Below are 24,158 nucleotides of genomic sequence, written 5' to 3' on the forward strand. Positions count from 1 at the left end.
GATGTATGCTTGAAGATGCCCCCTAAAAAAAGGGGGGGGGGAGGTGATAATTTTAATTAGAGTTTAAGGGACTGAGTACCCAAAGCCACAATCTCTTTTTCACAGGATACATGTACAGCCATGTACGTTTTAGTTTCAAAACTTAAACAAGCTATTCAGATTTAATAATTCACGATTATATGAAACAAAGAGTTTCATAGGAATTATTCCAGGAAGCTGGAAGGACTGGAGAAACAAATCAACACAAATAATTGGGCTACGTGTCAATCTGCAGATGTTTGTTTGTTTCAAGATTTCCTCTCTAGACTTGGGATACCTTAAAAACATTTCCTTTGAGAATTTAACAAACTTGGATCCTTGTGGGACAGCTAAACATGAAGGTGATCTCTCACAAATGTATGTAACAATTAAAGAGGCTTAAAAGAAGCTAGTTACATGTACATTATCAAATTTTCTTAATTGGATCCTTATTCATAGTTGTATTCATATCTGAGTGTAATGGGACATTAAATTTCCGTCTACATGTCGGTTTGCTCTCTTCCTTTCCCTCACTCTCTTCTCACTTCCTTCTTTCTCTATCTCTTCCTCTCTCTCTCTCTCTCTCTCTCTCTCTCTCTCTCTCTCTCTCTCAGATTGTTCTTGTGAAATTTGTGTCATCATTTATCCCTCTAGTCTGCAGCAAAACTAAACTAGTTACTAGATAACAAATTGCAGACATGTCCATGCAGTACCTGTGCAGAGGCCTACATCAAAATATATTACATGATAATTAAACTAATAACATTATTTTGTATCTCTGTTAAAAAAATGATTTTCTTTCATGTCTGGCTACTACATTACAGTTAACATAAAAATGTAAATATTATCATTACCAGTATACATTATACTACATATACAGACTTAAATGATCTTGAAGCCAAGAGTGAATGATGGACATTATTATAATTACAGTACCATTATAATTATTACATTAACATGTGCGGCTTTGTGCTATTCCAGCTGGTAAAGCAATAGGGACCATGTGACTCGATAGGGTAGCGGAACAAACTACGTGACCGTGAACATGTTTTCTCGCTCCACATTTCTTCTCGTTTAGGAACTTGATGGTGGTACATGTACTCTCGAAGACAGGAATATTGCACAATGCATGTACATAGTATGTTCACACATGTCAGTGGCACTAGATACAAGAACCATGCCAGCATTTAAGACATCAAAGTATGATATACATGTACCCGGTACTAAGATTCTTTTCAATCAAACTTCCCGATTTGAATCAAAATTTGTCCACGTCCATGTAAAATCCTTTATAAGCTACCTGTACATGTTCATATACTGAACACAATTTCTGTGATCATGCTTTTATAAGATATTGGGAGGGGGGAGGTATTATTTTTAAAAGGAGTCATTTATTACAGGTATGTTCATTCTTTGTTTACTGTACAGTACATGCAGGCATACAAACTTTTAAGCAGGATAGAAGGCTATCTATCTATGAAATACATACATAAATACAGTCATACATGTACAATATGTATCCATGGCACAGAATTGTAATTCATACAGAAATACGTATACCAGGACTAATTAACTTGAAAGGCAATTTATTCCATACACATCCCTGCTTAAACACACAAAAGCCATCAGGTCATGTGTTCATATTCCTTTGTCAATAACCTAACCTACATTGTACAATGGATTAAAAATAGAAGTCAACGACTAATCTACAATACCGAGCAACAAATAACCTTCCACCTGAATGCATTTTTAATATTCATGAAAAATAAATGAACAGTGTCCTTGTCGCAGGCAAAGGACAGAGGAAAATGAAGGGGGAACGAGAGTCCATGGGACACAGTTCCTTGGTGACTTTCCAATGAGTAATGCCCTCAGTTAAAATTAAATGGGGGCAGGTCCCCTTTCCTTTTTTTTTTGGGGGGGGGGGTGGGTTTATGAGGGGGTATTTAAAGAATTTTAATTTCCTTATATTTTGAAATCGGGAGAAATACCATGCATACATGTACATGTATATTATTGTTGTTGGACAGCAAGATTTCAAATGACACCTGCATTTGTATGATCACTTTATGAAAACAGAAATAAGAGGGCTTCATGCGTATGTATACATGTACATGTATTTCAATTGATGTATAACAAATTGCTCTGATTGAATAAGTAAGGATCTTAGGATGTTTCCCTTTAAACTACAAATGGGTAATTTATTATTTAATCAAAACACACACACAAATAATCCTCTAAGTCTAGGAAAGGCCTACCCTTGGCACAACGTTCCAGCTACATGTACAGTGTATGTGTATTTAACATTATAATTCTCATGACATGTTAATCCATGCGAGCTAGAAAGAATTCAACATATAATCCCATGTTTGGCTTTGGTTCTCTCTAAAGTGCCCTATGAACCAGTGTGGGTAATACAAAGAAGAAATATACAATCAAATGATATCATAACCAGACATCTAAATCACAATTAGACTTGCCAAGTCTTTAGGCACATACTTTACTACAATTCCTAAAGCCTTGAGCAGAGCCTCACTCTATCAGTCTCTGGCGGTGTCCAGTTTCTCTTTGGTAATTATATAGAGAATACATGCATTATGTCATCAGCATAGTCTCACAGTGCAGACACTGTTACGCACAGGGACTGACATGGGTTCTTGCCTGCAAGCGAAAACTTGCCAGTGTACAACATTTGCCAGTAGTACAAAATTTAGATTGCTATTCTTCGATATTGAGCTACACACGTTTTCTTTTGTGTTTTTGTGGTATTTGGGGGAGGGTTTTTTTTTGTTGTTAAATCATGAAGCTTGTGTACTTGTACATTTTTATGTACCGGAGAGCAAAAATATCCTTCCAAACTAGGCTATAGTATTGAAAGAGAAAGATCAGCAAATGATTGTTCATGTTTCCCACTTCTCAAACCTACATGTATCTTTGAACATGAAACATTCATGACATTTTGACTGATTGATTAGCTATTTACTTTTCATCTTTAAAGGTAATATATTTTAAAATATACACTGTATCAAGGATGAAAAGTAAGTTTTGTATTCATGTTATCATTACCATATTACTTGTATATTTCAATGTTTTGTTATGATGGAATTAATTTTGTTCTATATGTACATGTATTACCTTGTAAAAGAGACAATATCAGCCATGAGCTGCATACACATTAATTACATGTACATGTACACATTCTTTGTAATATACCAATTCAATTCAACCAACTTACTTAGTAAAAAAAGGAATTAATACATGTTCTCAAAGTAAAAATAGGGCAACAGTTACAATGTAGTATAGAATAGCAGTTGCAAATAACACAATGTACAATATGCCTACATTACGTACATGACAAAGTCTAGAAGAGAGACTATCTATTTCAACCAACCGCAGATGTAAACATTGTGCACAAAAAAGGTACATGTACATGTACATGCAGCCATGAGAGATATCAATGATAGATCTAACCACAAAAGTCTGAAGGGCTTCCACACTGAGTGACAATGAATACAACCACACTGTTTTCTGCCTTGACCTCGAGTAAACCTTCTTGCTAAAGTAGGTCACACATATGAACTCAAAAGATGACCAGCTTGACTCTGGATATGACACAAGGGAGAGTGATGTTTGTTTGCTGTTGTTGTTGTTTGTGTGTTTGTTTTTAGGGAGAGGGGTGCATTTACATACATATAGATGGATATATCGCAATGCTTTATTACAAATTATAGGGAATAAATAACCCAAAGAGAATTTTTGTTCTAAATGTATTGAGTTCCATACATGTACATGTAGTTTCTGTATCAGCAGCGAATATTACTTACTGTAAAGAGAACCTGCATGTTTAATTACTTTCTAAATGACAAGTAAATGCGACTTGTCCATTAAAAACATTATGCACCTACAATGCGGGTGTTAATTATTACTGATAATTATTCACAAAATAACTCACTTGCAAAGACTGTGGAACAGTCAAAGCGATCAATCAAGTCTACCGGTAATATCTTTGAAATGGTCTGATGAGTATTTTAAGTGGGTTTTGCGCCACTGAACTATTGGGAAAAAAAATTAGTTTGAGACTAAATGCATGAATTGGTATTCCCACTCTCTGCAAAGTTATATATTTGAACAAATCAAAGTGGGCGTAGCTCCCTCTTCAGTGACGTATTTACTTAAACAGACCATACAAAAGATCTTTATTCAATTCTATTTTTAGAGGAAGTTGTTTATTTTCTAGCAATGAGATATAATTCCAAATCATGTCTGCACATGTGTAGACTGTATAGAGCCACTGTTCATTTATAATTAATAACTGATAGCAAAAAAACAGCTCTTCTATTCTAAAGGCATGTACAAAGACAAAGCCAAATTCACATCTCTCATTGCTACATGACAATACACTGTACATGTAGTCAAAATGGAAAGATAAGAATAACATAGAAAAGTACACCAATACCGATAATAGTTCATGCCTGTTAGGTTGCTGTACGAAACAAAAGCAAATATGAATATAATGAAAATCAAACCCCCCCCCCCCCCCCCAAAAAAAAAAAAAAAAAAAAAAAAAAAAAAATCAGATGAAGGAAAAAAAACAATGGAACAAAAAATTAAGAAAATTCTAAATTGTAGCTACATGTACATGTAGATGGATTATAGTAAACTACATGTAGATTAAACATGGACATTAAACATGTATTTATTTGCTGGTATCTTAATACAAATCAATACATAATTCAATTACATACTTTCTCAACTTGAGCCTTGTCATAACATCTCAACAACAACAAATATATATCTGGAACGTGTTTGATAAGACATTCTTTAAGATGGTCAGTTCACCTTCTCACCTCCCCCTCAGGCACGTACTGTAGTCTGTATGTCTTGCGAGACTTCTTGTCAGTGACACACATGGGGTTAACCCTGAAATCTGAGTACGCGCCAGCCTAAAAACCTTATACCGATATATCATGGAACCTTTCATGCCCCAAGAAAGAGTGTGATGTTACAGTCGACAGTAACTCAATGTCATTGTTCACTGACGGGTAAGCTAATTACAGTAGTACATCAACATATATCTAGCATATGTACATGTAGTTTACATGTAGTCAATGCTCATCTGTACATTAGAAAGTATAGAAGCTTGATATTTGAATGGTTATAATGACTGTTACGATTATAATGCTATTAAAGAAAACAAGTTACATGTAATTCAAATAACTATAAAAAAAAACAGATTTGAAATTTGTTTTCCTTCGTCAATAAAGCCTTTTAAAATGAATTAAACTAACCACCATTTTCTAATTTGTTTGAACATTCAAAGACGTTATAAACATGTAAAACAATACTATAATTTTCTGAACTGCATTGCAAAAATTTATAGCATATAATTGCATCCAAAGCGTCTGGAAAAATACTGACAAGACTCATTGCAAGGTATTTTTCTTTTTCTTCTTAAGCCACAGTTTGTCATCATGCGACACCATAGGATAATTAATCCTGCATAAAGGCATCAAGAACTAATAACCATTTGAACATTACAACATTTTTTTCAAGAATCCCCCCCCCCCTTCAAACGGAGATGAAAGCAGGGGGGGGGGGGGTGGGGGATATACAGGTGTACAGTAGCTGATATATTGTTGTGGAAAGGTGAATGGATTATTAGTTCTGCTACAGTACATGTAGCATTGTCTCATTTCAGCATATTTAAGAGAAAACAACCTTGCATCTTTGAGTGAATTCTAAAGCAATAGACATTCTTGGGATTCCATGACATTTGCTCCGGCGACAATTGCTCCGCTGTAAATTTCATACACTAATCGAATGGCTAACTTCCACCCTGGATTCAACACTATACCCTACCCTAAACCTAACCCTAAACCTAACATAAAACCCTATTGAAACCCTAACCCTAACCCTACATCTTAGACGAAATAAAGCCCGGAGCAATTGTCGCAGGAGCAAATGTCGTGTCACCCATTCTTGGATATCCATCAATCACCAAGATGTGAAAAAAAACATTGTTTGACAGGTTCTTTTCAGAGTTGTTCTTTTCAGAGTTGTTCTTTTCAGAGTTGTTGATTTCCGAAAGGACACTTCCTTAAAATATGTGGATTGCTTAAATACTCCTATCAATAGCTGACAAATACACTCACTACATGTAGGTCTATCCAGTTTAAAGCTGACAAGGGTTTTTCTTTCAAGCACTATTCATTGGGGAAAGGGGTAGCACAAAATCTGTTGTAATTCTACACATCTAATTTTGATTTTTAAAGGCCAACACATTTTCTCTGTATTTTCCTTTTTCCTTACTACATGTATGTTTGTGCCCATAGCACCTTCGACCATTAAAGGAATTATCACAGATTCTGAAACAAAATCCTGGATTTAGCTCATGCTGCAATGATAATTATAAACCTTAGGTCAGTCAGGAACCCCATGACTTTTACAAACCGATCACCTGTCTGATTATCAAGATATTTATGATTGGAAATAGAAATCAAATTTTGCGTTTTCCTAATGGTTTTCATATTAACACTACAGTCGTTTGGGGAAAACGTACATGGTAAAACCGGTCAGTCAAAGACTTTTTTGAGGCACTTCTTGATCATTTTGAAGCGTAAATTTTGTAGGGGTTCAATATTACACCATATCACAGACGCTGATAACACGGAGGGCCGTGCATCTCAGATTTAACATTGTTAAACGATGCCTTTAAAGCTCATGTTATCAAATTGCAGAAAGAAAATCAAAGAGGACCTTCAACATTATGTTCAACATTTCAAAATTGTAATTTTTTATTTTTTGATGTAACAAAAACACAAAACAGGAAATGGAAAAACGGAAAAGCCGGATATCTTCTCATTCCTGTCTTAGATTGCTGTTATATGAATCATTTTTAAGGTCGTGTGCACATGTATTTGCTTTTGTCAAATCTCATTCAGACATTACACAGCGAAACCGTGGCAGTTTTATTTGTTATGATGACACAAGGTGTAATATCCTTCACATTTCTGTATAGGGTTCAGTGAATACGTGCAAGTTCTTTTGATGTGTGCAATCCCAATTTATTTACATACATGTATGTAAATGTAAACAAAAAATAAGTTATTTTTTTGCGCTACATGTATATCTGAACAAGCCTTAGAGGTTAAAATTTGTTGTGCACTTTATGTATTCCAATTGGCTTTCAAGGAAGGGATGGAAGGGGTGGGATGGAAGGGGAGGGAAGGGGAGGGATGGAAGGGGTGGGATGGAAGGGGAGGGAAGGGGAGGGATGGAAGGGGTGGGATGGAAGGGGAGGCGAGGGAGGGAGGGGAGATGGAGGGAGTGGTGATGGAGGGAGGGGAGGGAGGGGAGGGAGGGGTGATGGAGGGAGGGGAGGGAGGGGTGATGGAGGGAGGGGTGATGGAGGGAGGGGTGATGGAGGGAGGGTGATGGAGGGAGGGTGATGGAGGGAGGGGAGGGAGGGGAGATGGAGGGATGGGAGATGGAGGGAGGAAGGGAAGGGAGAGGGAGAGGAGAGGAGAGGAAGGGAGAGGGAGGGGAGAAAGGGAGAGGGAGAGGGAGGGGGAGGGGAGGGGAGGGAGAGGGAGAGGGAGGGGGAGGGGAGGGGAGGGAGAGGGAGAGGGAGAGGGAGAGGGAGAGGGAGAGGGAGAGGGGAGGGGAGGGAGAGGGGAGGGAGAGGGAGAGGGGAGGGAGAGGGAGAGGGAGAGGGGAGGGAGAGGGAGGGGGAAGGGGAGTCACTGGTCAGTTATTCATATACATGTACATGTAGAGTATGCAATAAGCATGTACTGGTCAATGTTAATAAACTCATAATCATGCGGTATTGAATAAACCATCTCGAGAGTCATCTTGAAATCTAAGTAGTAACAGAGCCTGACATTTAATCTTTACAATACAAGGATCATGTACTTGGGCAATGTGCAGAGTAAATCAGATAAAAGTCAACTTGAAATGGAACTTGTAAGACGGTCGGTCACCTAATCTCTGAGACCTTTACAGATACTTGAGCAAGGCGTTGAGCGCCTTCTCTGTATCTAATCATGCTATCATAGACTGCATAGACCTACAGTGTACATGTAATTTACACCTGTATGCAACTCTGTATTAGTAGAAAACTGGGGTAAAAATCGAAAGGTAACATGCAAGCCACCATTATGATTCATACAGGATGACAGAATCAGGCTACAAATGTACAAAACACAATGTTAGAAAATAAATAAGATTTCTCAACAACGAAAATTCACAATATACTGATGGAATAATTTCAAAAGATTTTTTTGTTTTAAATCTTGAAGTTCAATCACGTCATTCTTCATTTGAAAGGCGATATTTACATGTACATTGTAATCATTACATGTTTCAATACCTATTGCTGTTTCAAGGCAAGTTCAGACTAGTCACGAAAGGTACATGTTTGCACAGTACATGGCGTTAATACAATGCCAAAACAAACCCAGACATCTAAGTGATCATACCAAGATATTCATTTTTAAAAACTATCAAAAAGACAACTATTACATGTACATGTATATAGCTAAGCTGATAACAGGTACACACTCAATCACAGAATCTTACATGTATTATCTTATGGTTTAGCCTTGTATTGAGAGAGTTGCATGTATAAAATAATGCTCCACGCAGCAGAATTCAGGAAGTTTGCTCCTGTTCAAATTTCAAGAGAGGTTCAATATTTTCCAAGGGCCCTTCCGCTTTAAGATCAAGGCGACAAACAGTTTTGTGTTTTTTTTTTCAATTTTTTTTTCCTGAACAACTTCATGAACATCTATTTTTACCATTATCTAGGTTAACAACATAATAGGTTTGTATAGATCAGTCTTTGATCTCATTTAACCCTTGTGAAATGATCTGTAAATTTATATAATTGTAATTGCATACCGGTATGTTGTAATTGCTCAAACTTTGAAATACATTGTGCAATATACATGTAGGCCTACATGTACATGTACTTATAAATGTACAGTAATTTATACCCTTTTCTAGGGTAATATCATATTAGTGATAATGGGTGTAAATAGGTTTTTATCTGTGATCAATCTTTGATCCCATTTAAGCAGGGTGAAATAATCTGTATCGATGCAAACGTATGTAATTGCTCAAACTTGGAAATGTATTGCGCAATACAGCTGTACACATGGAAGCAAGTTTGCATGTTTGTACATGTACATGTACATGTACATCTACAAACATATAGGACTATATGTACATGTACATGTTGCATCATATTTGAAGTACTACTGTACATTTCATTATTGCGCAACAACTCTTTTGGAGAGAAAAATGTATAATTATTACACAATAAATACCAGTATAGTACACTGTGGGCCTTCAGAAAGGCCTTTCATGTTGTTCAGCCATGGGCTGGTCGAGCATAAACAAGTACAGACATAAACAAGTACAAGAAAATCAAATTTGGAGTGATGTAAACACCCCTACAAATAAATATAGGCCTAATACAATAGATTACAAGCTGTGAGAAATCATTCAATGTCAACGCTCTCATTTGACCCCCTCCAGACCCTAGTTTGCGGCACAAACCTCTGTCAGTCATTGTGGACATACATGTAGCCACTTTACTATACTTTGGCTAACTTTACTTTACATGTAGCTGCCTATTTGACAATGCCAGAGACTGACAAAGCTAGGCTCTGCTCAAGGCTTTAAGAATTGTGTTAAAATGTCAAATCAGGGTCTGTGTCTGCAGGCTATTCAGACCCAACCACACACAGCTGACTCACTGTGGAGGCCTGCTGTGAATTTATTCACTCCATAATTCTGAGAATCTTTTATTAGCATTGTAACAATGCAACTTCCTAGAAATGCAACTTCTGAGGGAGATGACCCCCTTCTTCCTGGTATGGGGATATTAATGCTGTAAACAAAGCATCATTGGAACATTTCAGGATAAGTAGTTTGTTTGAAAACATAGCTCATGCCTACATGTATTTGTACATGTACAATTCAAAGTGTAGGCCTGGTCGTCTGGGCCTATATTGTACAATGTACAGTATACTACATACATATACCGTATTTGCCGGCGATAAGGCCGCAGCGCCGTATAAGCCGCACCCCCGATTTTGACATTTAAAAAAAAAAAAAAAAAAATCTTTTGCCAAAGTCGGGATTCGATCTCTTGCATACAAATGTTGATGTGACTAAAATCACCGCCTTAAACCGCGCTGTGATGTAGTCATTGAAATGGATCGAAAATGTCGACTTCGCGGGCTGGATGCTTTGCGGCGGCTCAGTTAAACGGGCCCTTCTTTTACTTATGCAATGCATTGGCACGAACTTAGATCAAAATCTATCGGCAGATGTTGTTTTTGGAAGTTTATTTTCGTCTTCATGTCAATAATGCAAGATAAAATTGTCGGTAAGATGTGTGGAAATGTATAGTTATTGTACCGTTCGTAGATCTAGTCTAGTCCCATATGTACAAATTTGTGCTGGTTTTGACTGTTTTTTCCCTTTTTTTTCTGTTTCGCCATACAGGCCGCACCCTGACTTTTTGATATTTTCTCTTCCAAAAATACTGCGGCCTTTACGCTGGCAAATACGGTACTCTAAAATATTCAAAACATCAACAACAAATGTACATGTAGGCTTAAATAATTTATGTTGAGAAACATATCTTGAATTTAACATTGGAAAGATGGAAGCATACAATCATTCAGGTCTTTAACATTTTTTTTTACCAATTTCTCTCTAAATAAAGTGTGAGAATTAGTAGAATGACGAAATTCAGAAAGTCACTTTCATAGCAACGTAGCTAGTAACACTGGCACATATCCAACACTATGCTATCTCCCTTCACCCTCCCTGTAGAAGTATTTGCAAGGGATACATGGGATGGGTATTTATTCCAATTAAAAGCTCATGGGAGGAATTCACACTAGCTGATGCAACTAAAGTCAACATGATAGGACATTCACCAAGTCGTGCATTCGCACATCTTATTTCTTGTTGCAGATTGCGTAAAAGGCACCTTCAGATGTGAGCTTTATTATAGTGCAATTAACTTTTTATCTGTACCTTACAACCGAAAGATCATAGAGCACAAACACATCCGGCCATTATTACACACACTTAAATTTTTGTTTGTTTTTCACATTTGCACAACATTGCCTCTTAACATTCACTTTATGCCCACATATTCATAAAAATGGGAAAATGGCTGGGGGGGGGGGGGGGGGTCTCCTTGTCTTAATGGGCCTTACAATGTAAGTGTATAAATGTACATGTTTTGCTATTAAAAGGTTTAGCGGCTTACATTCACACAGTCAATGCCCCACATACATGTACATGTACATGTACATGTACATGTAGAACATGTTGACATTCCCTAGTATTGGTTTGGAATTTCTTTTCGGAGATGCATGATGCATTATCTTGTAGCTTTCTCATCTCCCCCCCCCCCCCCTCAAAAAAAAATTACCTAATCAGTAAATGAATAAATGAATTATGAATACATAAATACCGGTAATTAAATAAATAAATAAATAAACAAATAAATCAAATGTTTACAAATTAATAATACAAATAAAACAACAACAAAAGACTTCATTGGAGAACTATAGGTGTACAAGTAAATTTTCAACATCAGGCGGGTGTGAATATGCCCATGGTTTTAGGATAGTTCTCAAGTCCTTGGGCAAGGGGAAAAGAAGATGTGAAACATGACACCATCATAGCCTTATCTCTGCTCAAGCTAATACAGGAAATCCATGGTCTGTCATCAGTCGTATTCAGCAATTAATCACTAGGGCCATTTACACTGCACACAAAAACCGTCTGATTGTGTTTACATTCCAGTTTTGTGACAAGTTGCTACATGTACATGTACATGTACATGAACTGTAGGCAACTACCCATAAACACGACCGATAAACCAGCGTCTGGAGTGTAGTTTTTTTTAAACGCTGGCAGAAACTCTGTCGATTTTCGCAGTGTAAATGCTTGGTGTCAAAACACCAGTGAATTTTTCTGGATTTTTAGGTCATGTTTCTCTCCTCACTTCCATCCTAACACATGCAGGGCAGCGACAAGTGACACATGCGCACAACTCACAAAACAAAACAAAAAACAGAATTAGCAAGCACCAACAGTTCTTTACAGGTTTTGCCAGTACTGTACATGTAAACAGTAGTTCATAAAACCAATGGTTTTCAAATCGGTTTTTCTTCAATGTAAATGGGCCTATTGTTGATATCTGCTCTAGAAGGAGGATTAACGAGATCAGATCCGAGTGAATCCAGTGCTGGAGTGAAGACAGAAGAGGGGTTTAATTCATTCTGTGAGTGAATGACCTGACAAGGTCAAGGGAAGAGATTTCATTTCATGCAATGTAGGTACAGTGGGACTGGGCCCTGTTTCATAAAACTTGTCACATTCACAAGTTGAAATAACGGTTATATTAAAGGTAAAGGCCAGTATTGGAAACGCCCCAATTTCAAAAAATGAAAGGGAAGCTCTCATTACCAATCATGTGAAAGAATATGTTTTGACTAATACATGATGATAAAAAATTTGCCGGGAAACCGCCTACTAATTCATATATTTGGTAAATTTGTTTCTCTCATGGTCTGTGAGAGATATAGGGTAGTCCCATATACATCTTTCTGTGTATAGTGCTTGTAACTTTACGAAGAATGGGCCAAATTTCTTATCATTTTGATGATTCCAGAACCTTGCAGATGCTAGATGCTAGATGATCAACCTTTTCTGAACTATTCCACAATGTTTCTTTCACAATGTAATCGCATGACCATAACTGGTCTTTACCTTTAAAGCTACTGAAACATGTGCATTTGATTGGCGGAGAGAAAATTTGTTATAGAATTATGTAACACTTGTTATTTTATGAAACAGGGTCCTGATTACATGTAGGTGTAGAGGGGTGAAACCATGAAGAACAGACAGTGAACAAATGAACCAATCATGAATGAAATGGAAAAGGAGGATGAATGTACAAATGAAACATTCAATTATAATCCTTTGACATGTCAGCTGCTGTCTACATGTATGCAGGCCTAATGCTTCCTATATTATTGTAAAAATACTGTGCAAAACAATACAGTAGTGAATAAAGACATGTAAAACTATTAAAAACTTCTTGTATGCCAGTCACCTTTACGGAAGGCAACAAGAGGAGAATGCAGGCTATATCTTTGTATACAGATTGAAATTTTACATCGTACACATAACACTTTCTTCACACTGATGATATGTTCTAACTGCAACATGTAAAAATCTGGTATAAATCTGACCCAGACAGTCAGTGCATACAGTATATTGTACGAGCATCATCATTCCAACTTATTCAGCAATAATATCTTCACTATACTTTTGTGAGCATATTTACATAATGCATTTTCTGTTTTCTAATCTAATATTTGGACAAAGCACTGCTCTTCAAACACTTAAAAATCTCACACATGACCAAATGCACAATTTGCTGTAGTCCTGTACGTGCCATATCAATGTGTTATTGCAACCGCCCCTCCCCCAAAACGATATCTCCCTCTCTCCCATATTCACTGACACATATCCATAATACTACGCTTGTGCACATGAAAGCTGTTCATTATTCAAATTTTCAACAGGTACGTTGACATGACATATGCCTGAAAAGAGAAATGAATGGGACATGTGAAGCTGGTGCTGGGCGTAGTACTGACGTCAATTGGACTGTCTCCAAACCAAACCGCAGCTGAAAGTCAAACGCTACCCTACAATTGGAAGGGTGTTAAATCTAAAAGACATATGCCGTATTGTATCGTATTGTATATGTTACAAGAAGAAAAACATGGCAGATATTAATTCTTTCACTTGGGGTGCAAGAGTTCATTCATAACTATGTAAACAACAGGACAGAGACATTTTATAACTGAAATGTTTGCATAGTAAATGTACATGTAGACTACATACAAGATCATAATGGGATTATAACTAAATGTCACTAGAAATTATGCAAGAGCAATGGTCTTAGAAAGTGGCTAACCTAGTAACCCTACAATGTACATGTAGCCTACATGTATGTACGAACATGGCCTCAATACATGTACTGTACAGTACATCATAGTTGAAGACGATGAAGTATGATATTGAATTCAAATGAGTTCCAATAAGCCCGTCACAATTCAAGGATATCTTTTTAGCAATTACTTAGCAAAATTAATTCTGAAACCATCAACTAGAATTTAAATTCAACCCCAAATTTTGATAACCATATTAATCCTAAATATTAGCATCCATTGTTAATTTACAAGCAAATATCCCAAAATAAATTAGTCCAAATCATTGCTTGTACATGTACATGTACATGTACAGGTACATTTAAAGGTGTATAACCTGAAAGAATTTATATTCAAATTTAAGTCCCATGAATTCAACTTTGTAAGTATTCATGTAGGCCTACATTTATATGACCTACACTGTATTTTATCAATCAATTGCAATTATGGATTCTGTACAGTACATTAATCTCACCTGGACTGTTCAAACACAATATGCCCTGATAAGTTATGAAAATAAAGGTAAGGAAAAACACAAGACCCTAATCTTGTTTCATTAGCCCAGATAACCCAGAAACCATGGCCTCGGGAAGATAATCCCATTCACAAACAGTCCTCATATCACTCTGAAAGCAAATATTATGGACCTGTGTAGGGGCCAGCAGGGGCCGCCCTATCGACAATAAAAACCTTGAGGAGGACAACTGCAAGTGCAAGGAGGTAGTTAAAACCACGCACAATGTGGTCACCTAATTACCACTTCCTAATATTACTTTGTTCCTTTATTCACTCAATTTTCACCTTCCAGGTAATCTTGAGCCAGGCCCCTAGAACTGGTAAAGTGAGCGGTAACACCTGAAATTTCCCTTTTCCGGAGCAATGATCGCAATGACAAATTTGATCTGCACATGTTGGGTACATGTTGGATTTATCATAATGCAGTTTTCTTTTCAAAGACTCACAATCCAAAAAACTGCATAAATCATATTTCTCAATTCTCACTTGTAAATACAATCAAAGCATGATTTGGGATTTTAATAATAAAATATTAAGCCATTTATTGTTTTTGTACATCTAGGAATAGTAACTTAAACTTTCCAATATTTTGCTATCAAATCTACATGTACAGTATCTACATGTACAGTTGTACACTTAAAAGTCAATGTAAAGCTGTAAAGGCACGATATATAAGTTTTTCAGCTGCACGGTTCGAATGAATTTTAATATGTATCGCCAATAGAATGACAATTATGACAGTGAGTGAGTTTGGAAAGATATGATGCATACTTGGCAAATTGGTATAGAAACAGAAAGGAAAGACTACCAGGTATGGGGAAGGACCTGGTAAGTGACCCATTATACTCAATACATGTTTTTGTCTTTTTGTTTGGATTTGGAATAGATCACAAACTGACCTCAAAGGCCCCATTCACACAATAGGATACACCATATGAACATGTAGGGGTTACTATAGGGAATGAGCCTCTCATAGCACCAAACCTACATTGTACATGTACATGTAGGTCTGTGTCATTAAGTCACTGCCTCACTAGTGTTTACAAAATAAATACCAAAATTGGTCTACGCAAGATTTAATTTACTTAAATTTGCTACATTACATGATGCAGGGACTCTGTAAACCCTGCTACAAATTGGGAGTTTCAAAGCAAAAAAAAGGAAATCTTCAATAATTATTTTCCCCTATTCAAATACAAATATGATCTCCCCTGAACTACTGTAATCCATGCCAATTAAGACAAACCTATTCAAACCTTTTCTATGGGTAAAGCTTAGAACAGTAGGAGTGTCAAGATTTATAAGCTCGTATAAATGGAAATAAGACAACCTATAGCAAAGCACTATCATGTATTAAAGGTCTGATATTTCTGGAAGCATCCTCAGTGGAGCAGAAACGATGTACACATAAAGGGCTACATGAAGTGCAGTGCAAGACAGCTTTCCCTTTTTCAGGACAGAATTACTGGTTATTGTGAATAAAACATCTTCTGTGCGTTGTACATGTACATGGAGACATTTATTGGCAAGCATATTACGATCTGTATTATGTGCTAGATCATACATGATATTATCTCTGAGAAGTTGAAGGTGCTCATACATATAACTGTGTCCAATAGTAAAATGAGATAGATTGATAAAGAAGGGTAGAATAACAATATCACAGACTATGTGATCATCATAAAGAATGGTAGAGTGTTGTTGTTGAACATTGTGTATCAGTAATACAAATCTGTTTTTTTTTTTTACTTTTTCTTTTTTTTTGGGGGGGGGGGGGTTACATTTAGATGTGTGCATCTTTTTCTTCCTAAAGAAATACTTATGTATTTCTATGTAACTTATGTAATTCTATATTAATATTGTTTTACAGATCTATACAGGTACATATACATGTAGGCAGCGGCAGTGGTCTTACACCTCCACTGCCGCTGCCTACACGTACATGTACATGTATACAGCACATATCATTATTCCTGAAATGGAGAGCTCAACATACTCATTTGATACCAATGGCACAATCTGCAGTGAAAAAGATTTAATGAAGAGGCTAAGAAATGCAACTACATGTAATGCAATCAATTATTTCAACTTAATTAAAACTACATGTAAGTACATGAATGTATTTCTATGAAGGAAGAAAGGGAACTAATTGGTCTGAAAAACCAAGACTACAGGAAATGAACTAGAGGCATCATACTGGCAAGGGGAAATTGCAGGTCTACCAAACTTTACAAGATGTACACAAACATGTAGGTATAAAAAAAATCAGATCATAGATCTAGATCTATGGAGCTTTCATACGAAAACAGCTGGATATCAATTAACATCACACGGATTATGTTGAAGATATTTAAATGGAAGATGCCATTCTACACATGCCACCCCAATATATCGGTAATGAATGAGGACATACTGGTAGACCACCTGAAGAGGGGATGGTCTTAAATTGTCAGAGAATGTACACCTCTGTCGAACAATGTTTATGGTTGAACTTTTCAAACGTATAGTTTAAAAGAAATCCAGAGGGTTTATTAACACATTTTACAGCTTCCAAGAAAGAACATTAAAGGATCCTTTTTTATGTTCTTTCTTGCTCTATTATGCTTAAACCTTTCAAATACAGTGAAAGGAATCCAGAGAGTCTATTACAGATAGTTTCCAAGAACGAATAAAAGAGTACTAATGAGATTAATCCAGCTTTATAGAGCTTGACTCAATTCTCGCTACCCCAAATAGCGATTCTGCCGAGATCCGGGGAAAATCCTGAAAACGCGCATTGCATTATGGGATAGCTTTTCGACATTACAGCTTCCTGTGCAGGCGCGCGATAGCGCAAACGTAAAACGCCGTCGCCACACAACGTGTATGCACCGAATATGTCGTCTGCTCGGTCTTGTTTTTTTTCGCAAATATTTCAACGTTTATTTGAACATTTCATTCGTTGTTTTTTGCGTCTTTTGACATCAGTGACGATGGTTTTCTTTTGTGAGGCTGCACAGTGCTGGGCTCATGATTCCAAGCGTAAGAACCCTGAAAAATGGGGGTGGATGAAGGCCGTGACTTGGGATGGGACTCTATACCGGAAGTTGTAGTGACGACCCGAGAGAGTGAAAATTACCTCGTCTCGCGAATTTCGAGATTTTCGTACCTATTTAGGGTAGCGAGAATTGCAGTGCTCTATTCAAATACCAGAAGGTAGGGGGGTGATTGAGGTTACATTATCAACCAGATTTCTGGCTAGAATCAGGTTTCTCAAACATCTTTCAGGCAAATTTAGAAGGTGATAAACGCAAAGCCTTTTTCAAACGTCTTTAGATATGGGCATATCTAAAGACGCAAAAAGGTGCGTTTTGTATGTGACATACACTGTACAGCCAGAATCACGTTTCTGAGAGATCGATAAACACAAAGCTGTTTTGAACCTCACATACAAATAGGACCACCCAGGTGTTGTGTACAAGCATGTGTGTGAAGTTGATCTCCGAGAAACTGTCTGCTTCCCTGGTCAAAGCAGCTGGGCAGACACAAGGCCCTTATTTTGAATCGTGACGGGACGGTAAACGCGACATCCCGCAAATCACGATCGTAGAGTGGGGTTTGATAGTGGGGTACGATACATATCTAGTGGCAAGCCCTGATAAACGCGCCCTTAGACTCTCAGCTGGTACACATAAGGGATGCATGAACAATGGGCTCTGTTGTGACTCCTTTTGTAACAGCCACTCATGTCCTCCCATAAGCCCCCCTCCCCCCATATTGAATCAAATAAAATTACTGCGCCCCTTTTAATCAAATACTCACAGCTACATGTACACTGTTAACTGTGACAACACACCATTTTGATGGAAAAGAAAGACAAGCCAAGATAATTTAACATTCAAGTTTTTTTCTCACAAATGTTACAACTGTTCAGCAGTAGTTGTATCAAATGATTGAGCGTAATAATGTAAATACATGTATGAAAATGTGAACATTCAGCAAGTCTGCCAGGGTTGTACATGACATGTAGTTCTGACTTTGTGAAAAAGATATTGCTATTTTTACTGGGAATGTATTCTGTAACATGTACATCACATGTATTAGTCTATCTACAGTATTAGTTTTTCTACAGTACATGTTGTTTTTGAGCACCTCCAAAAGTTCCAAGTTGCCCCATCTCGTTCGTAAAGTGCATGAAGATGGCATAAAGAAAACATTTTTAATATTGGAAGGAAGCTGCAAAAGGATGGTTACTTTAACACACTGTCTCAGCTCAACACACTCAAATTACTTGCATTTGCAGTCCCTGTGACAGCATTGTAAATGTAATTAGTCCTTTCTTAGTTTAGGGAAAATGAATTAAAACAAACATGTGCTTTGGTTAGTTTGACAGTTGGTCTGTTTCACCCGACTGCTCAGAAAGAATGATTGGTACAACAACAACAAATTATTGTCAAAGGATTACGGAGATATCGCGATTTAAAAATTAAATGTTGAATCGACGTGGGTGCTGCAAACTCACAAAGTCATACACACGATGAGACCTTACTTCTTGCATGGAGATTTACTGTACAGTATTTACAGGTGATTTATCATGAAGTTTGATTCATTAAATAAAAGATAATTTCATATTTTGCAAGGAAATATAACATACAATCAGTTGGTATCACTTTTTATTAATTTAAATACAGTAAATCCCCATGTACGAAGTAAGATCTTGTTGTTTTTATGACTTTGTGAGTTTGCAGCGCGCACGTCGATCCGACACTGAAATTTTATATCGCAATATCTCTTTAAAGACCGTCACCACTACTGGGCCAGAAGGGATTAGACCACACAGAGAGCCATCGAGGTCACTGTGACAGGTGGCTATCTCATTAACTCAGCCCTCATTTAACATAAGAAAAAGAGGATCATGGGGGACCAACAGGCACCGATTGGGGAAGTTTTCTATATAGAGCCTTAGAGGGAGCAAGTAGCTACAAGTATGGCAGTGTGCCTTTAATACTTCGGCGATAATTTTTTTAGTTGTACCATATTTGTAGTAAAAAAACTTTGCCGTCCATTTGGTAATAGATTGTTCTATTTAAAATAAATTAATTAGACTCTAGTGTGGAATATGAGAAGCATTGGATCGAATATCATATTTTCTACTATTTTCAAAAATCTCTGCGAACTTTGGTCACTCCATCAATTCATAATTAATAAGTCAGAATAATCCATTGATTTGGTCGTCAATTCTGATTGTATCCATCAATTTATTATTAATTTTAAAACTGTTTGTTGCAATTAAAAATTGACTTCTAAATCAATGTTTATAAAGACTTTAGAATAGATAATAAGAAGGCCTGAGTGAAACAGAGCCATTCATTTTAACCTGCAGCTGCCTGTTGTAATAATTATTATCATGATTTATGGTAATTGCCAATGTCAATGAGTCGAATGACAAGGCAAAATTAAAAGGCAAGCAAGACTCCAACTGACAAGCTGACAAGAGGCAAGAGATTTTTTTGGTTTAATTATGAACTAGGCGGTAGGCCTAGATCTAGATCTAGATCTAGAGTTTAGGCCTAGAAAAAAAAAAGTTTTAACATTCACCTTTTCACATTCTGTTCTCCACACGGGATCCTCTTCAACTTCTTCTTTTTGAGAATCTTCACAGCTCTCCGACAGAGACTTTCCGAGTCGAGAGCCTCTTTCACCTTCCCGTAAGAACCCTCGCCCAGAGTATCGCCCATCAGGTACTTCCCCACCATTTTCGCACGCTTCTTGCGCGGTTGATAAACAATATCAGCCGAGTCCACACGGTGTATGAAAATGTGGTCGTCATCATCGTCTCCGAAGAACGAGAAGTGGTCTGTTTGAGCCCAGTGTGGAGGAATATGACTAACCGTATCCTCGTCTAAACATCTTTCAAGCATTTCTGCATCTACCATCGTATCGTACGGCGGTGTCCTCAAGGATTAAGAACACAGCAAATCAAAGAAATTCCGAGATACATTTGGGGTTCTGCCACAAAAGCTTCCATGAACGATAACTTCTACAGACTGTGTACACGGATACTCATCGCCATGTTGTTTATAACTTCATGCAGTCACGTGACTTTCCCAGGCTTGCGCGCAAAGGTCGTAGGTGAAGCAGTCGTTGGACCGAGACCATATTTTGCCACAACAAGAAATCAGTCTAAAATTATAAATGAGTACATTAGACAGTCTTTATAAAATAGCTACCATACAAGTAGCACATTATTACTTCAATAGAAAACCTTTGAATAAACACATGTGCTTAATTTACACTCAATTAAATCAAATGTTACAACTTCAATTCTATCTTATCTATCTTAAATTTTTGCTGCAAAAAAACTTAATTAATATCTATTCTTAATACATAAATTGTTTCGTTTTCTATGTTTCTTATCTTAAATTTATATGCTGTGTACCTAATTGCTGTTTACATCATTTTTAAAGAGTCTTACAAAGTAACATGAATAAATCATTGGAAAAGTAAAAACGTACTTGTCTAGTTTACAATGGCAGGGTCTTTGACAAAGAATAGCGACACCCTTTACCGTACTACGATTACAACAACGGACCGCGGTTTCCTCTTTGTTTACGTTCTGAAGGCCATGTCGCTTTATACATGTGCACAGGCTGGGGTCCACGTGCCTCTAGCCAAAGGAGCATACCCTTTCGATGGATCGGTTGGATCCAGTCATACGATGAGTCATATTTTGTAATGATATTACCGCAATCGACGTCACTCCATAATATTCGAGGAAAGAGAGGCAATTTATGCCTCGTAATGCACGTGCTCGCTTTTAGTCGGTTCTAAGGGAAGGCAATTATGACTTAATTTCCAAGAAAATTACCTTAGATTCGAAAACAAATTGATTGAAGTTGTGTTGTTTCTTACATGAGGAGGATACTGGTACTTATTATTTACGCTTCACCTGCCAAACTCCCTACCTGTCAATTGACTCTTTTGGGGATTCCGTTTCGGTATGGGCCAACAAGTACTTGTGGGTCATGGTCCGAGCAGTATTATAGCTTCGTAGGATCGAGGGTTCTTTGGCCGGGGGCGTAATTCCGTATAGGTTGGGGGTAGTCACATTTCATGTGCCCTTTTGGGTCTTACATTTCTGCCGAGGGTACAGTTTGAGTTACATCAGAAAGGCATATGCAGATTGAGATTGGTGTGGAGGGGTGCCTCAACCCCTGCAGATCTCAGGTCACACTATTGGTGTCCATTCCAGCAAAGATCTTGATGTTGGTTTTAATGTCATTGAATCGATAATTATTACATAAAAATGTTACTTTTTTTCATTGCAAAAATGATTTATGACTCCTATTTGAAATAGCTTTAAAAACTATATCCACAAACCAAACCCTTTGCATGGACCATGGAACCGAGGGGGGGGGGGGGGAGGCGTAGACCCTGCACATTTCCCAGGCCATAACCCACATTGTGTACAAACACAAAATTGCTGTATAGGACGCTAAGGGGCGGATCCAGCCGGCGGCAAGGGAGGGGGTCAAATAGGGGGCCCAATTCGTGAGAAAATGTTTAGCTGCGAGTTGGCCAGCCGGTTCATACTAATGCACATATTTTCTCGCGAAATTGGTCAAAGTGTCAGTAAAATGCAAAGTATGATCTTTGCTATTTAGCGTCATGTTCTCTTGAATGTTGCGTTCACGAAGTCTAGCACCCCCCATCCAAAAAAAATGGATGAAAATCGCTGCCCATGCTTGCGACAGAAGCCCGATCGAACACCCTATAGAGCCTGCCCCATCCCCTCCCAACCACCACTAACAAATATGAGTATGACCACCATCCCGAATATTTATTCTATAGAACCGAGCATCCGTGCCAAGCCTGATCAGTCGAGGAAGGTCGTATCTCCCTGTTCGGCCCCAGTACTTTAAAAAAAAACTTTCGACATAGCAATTATTAAAATCTTTATAATTGAAAACTTTTCTTGTATAGCCAATTTCTGACAGAAAATAAATTTGAGTGCACCGGATTATTATTTATGGTAATACAATACCCACTACCATTAATAATAATAATAATAACAACAACAATGAAAATGATGATAAATTACAATAGTTATAATATAATGATAATTATTAGAATACTAACAATAATCTAAATACCACAGCATTACCTATTCAATAAAGCACAAGGCTCAATTATGCCATGGGACCTCTCGTATGAAAGTCTATAGCCTTCTCCAATATACCACAAATAGAAAATATTGAGATATATCATTTACGAGGCGTGATAATACCACAATCTTCATGAACTTTCTGAGCATGAGTTTTCAGATAGGCGTTAGAGAGCGAAACCAAAACCTCCAATATTAATTTGTTAGGCCTTTTAAGTTTCATCGACACTTCAAGGACTATTTATCTTTTGTTATTATCTTTGTTATGAAGTTTAAGGCAAGCTTTTCCTTTGAATTTTATAATGTCTTAATATTATTTTATACCCTACTTTAAACATTTAATTAAAACTACATCCATATACATGTTTTATATTTATATACAGCAAAAACGTCCAACGAAAAGACACTGACAGTTTCCACTGTAGACAGATGGCCTTTTTTCAACGCACATTCCCTTCTACAGGCAATATTAAGTGACCACTAAAGGCAGGTGGCCTTTATTGAGAAGTGACCACTGAACATTGCGTGTGTGCAAAAAAAAATGCACACCAGTAGTAGCAAACGCGGAAGAGACCCTTTACTCATTAACCATTGATAATAAACGTCCATTTTACTTTTCATTTTGATTTTATGATACCTTTACAAAATATCAATAAATGTAAGTGCTGAATAAATACTGTGTTATTATATTGCACACCAGTGGCGTAATGAGCAAAAACGTTTGGGGGGGCTGGCAAAAAAAAAATCCGCATCACCCCACTCTAACATGCAGGCCCCGCTGAACGTTTTTCAAAGTGGGGTCTAGGGGCAAAGCCCCATCAGGGGGGTCAGAGGGCGGAGCCCCCGAAGCTCAATGGGTATGGGCACCAGTGGTGGATCCAGGAGTTTCTTACGGGGGTGGCATGGGGTGAAATATAATTATGTAAAACCTGATGAAGCGACAGGGCGAGGCTTTAGCGGCGAGGGGAACGACCAAGCGGGGGTGGGTCTGGGAGGGGTTTTTGACCCCCTCCCAGAGTAGGAAGCATTTGCAATTTTAGAACCACATTAGACGCCTTTTCAGGCACTTCCTGGAGTAATATGACATAAAATTGCTTTCTCCTACCCCCTCCAAGAGTAGGAATCTTTTACAATGTGAGAACCACATTTTGCGCAATAATAGTCCACCGGCACTTCCTGGAAATGAGACGTTGTATTAGGTTCGTTGCCGCACAATGCACAAAGACGGTGGTCCGGTACCAGTTGTACTAAAAATTATATCGAGTGTATAAACTGTGTTGTTATGAGGGGCGTTGCTAGATCTTTTTCAGTGGGGGAGGGGGGAGAGGCTACCGATTACCTTCAAAACGAGCCACCAATTACCGACAAATATATTAATGCCAATGTCCCAATCTCTACAAATTTAACCCTGTAAACCTGGGGCCAGGAACTAAGTTATTTTTTCA

At 37.6% G+C, this 24,158-nt stretch overlaps 1 protein-coding gene across 1 annotated transcript in view; it reads right to left on the reverse strand.

Moving 5' to 3' along the window:
• Positions 1 to 20,649, reverse strand: part of LOC575272 (serine/threonine-protein kinase stk11) — a 49,626-nt gene extending 28,977 nt beyond the window's left edge. Inside the window, exon 1 of the mRNA XM_775685.5 lies at positions 20,148 to 20,649. Within this exon, the coding sequence (XP_780778.1) occupies positions 20,148 to 20,485 (338 nt within the window). The 5' untranslated portion in view covers positions 20,486 to 20,649. The remainder of the gene's footprint in view (positions 1 to 20,147) is intronic.
• Between the last annotated feature and the right edge of the window lie 3,509 nt (positions 20,650 to 24,158).

This window comes from Strongylocentrotus purpuratus, unplaced genomic scaffold (assembly GCF_000002235.5).
Source record: "Strongylocentrotus purpuratus isolate Spur 01 unplaced genomic scaffold, Spur_5.0 spur5_scaffold_3, whole genome shotgun sequence".
Classification (NCBI taxonomy): Eukaryota; Metazoa; Echinodermata; class Echinoidea; order Camarodonta; family Strongylocentrotidae; genus Strongylocentrotus; species Strongylocentrotus purpuratus.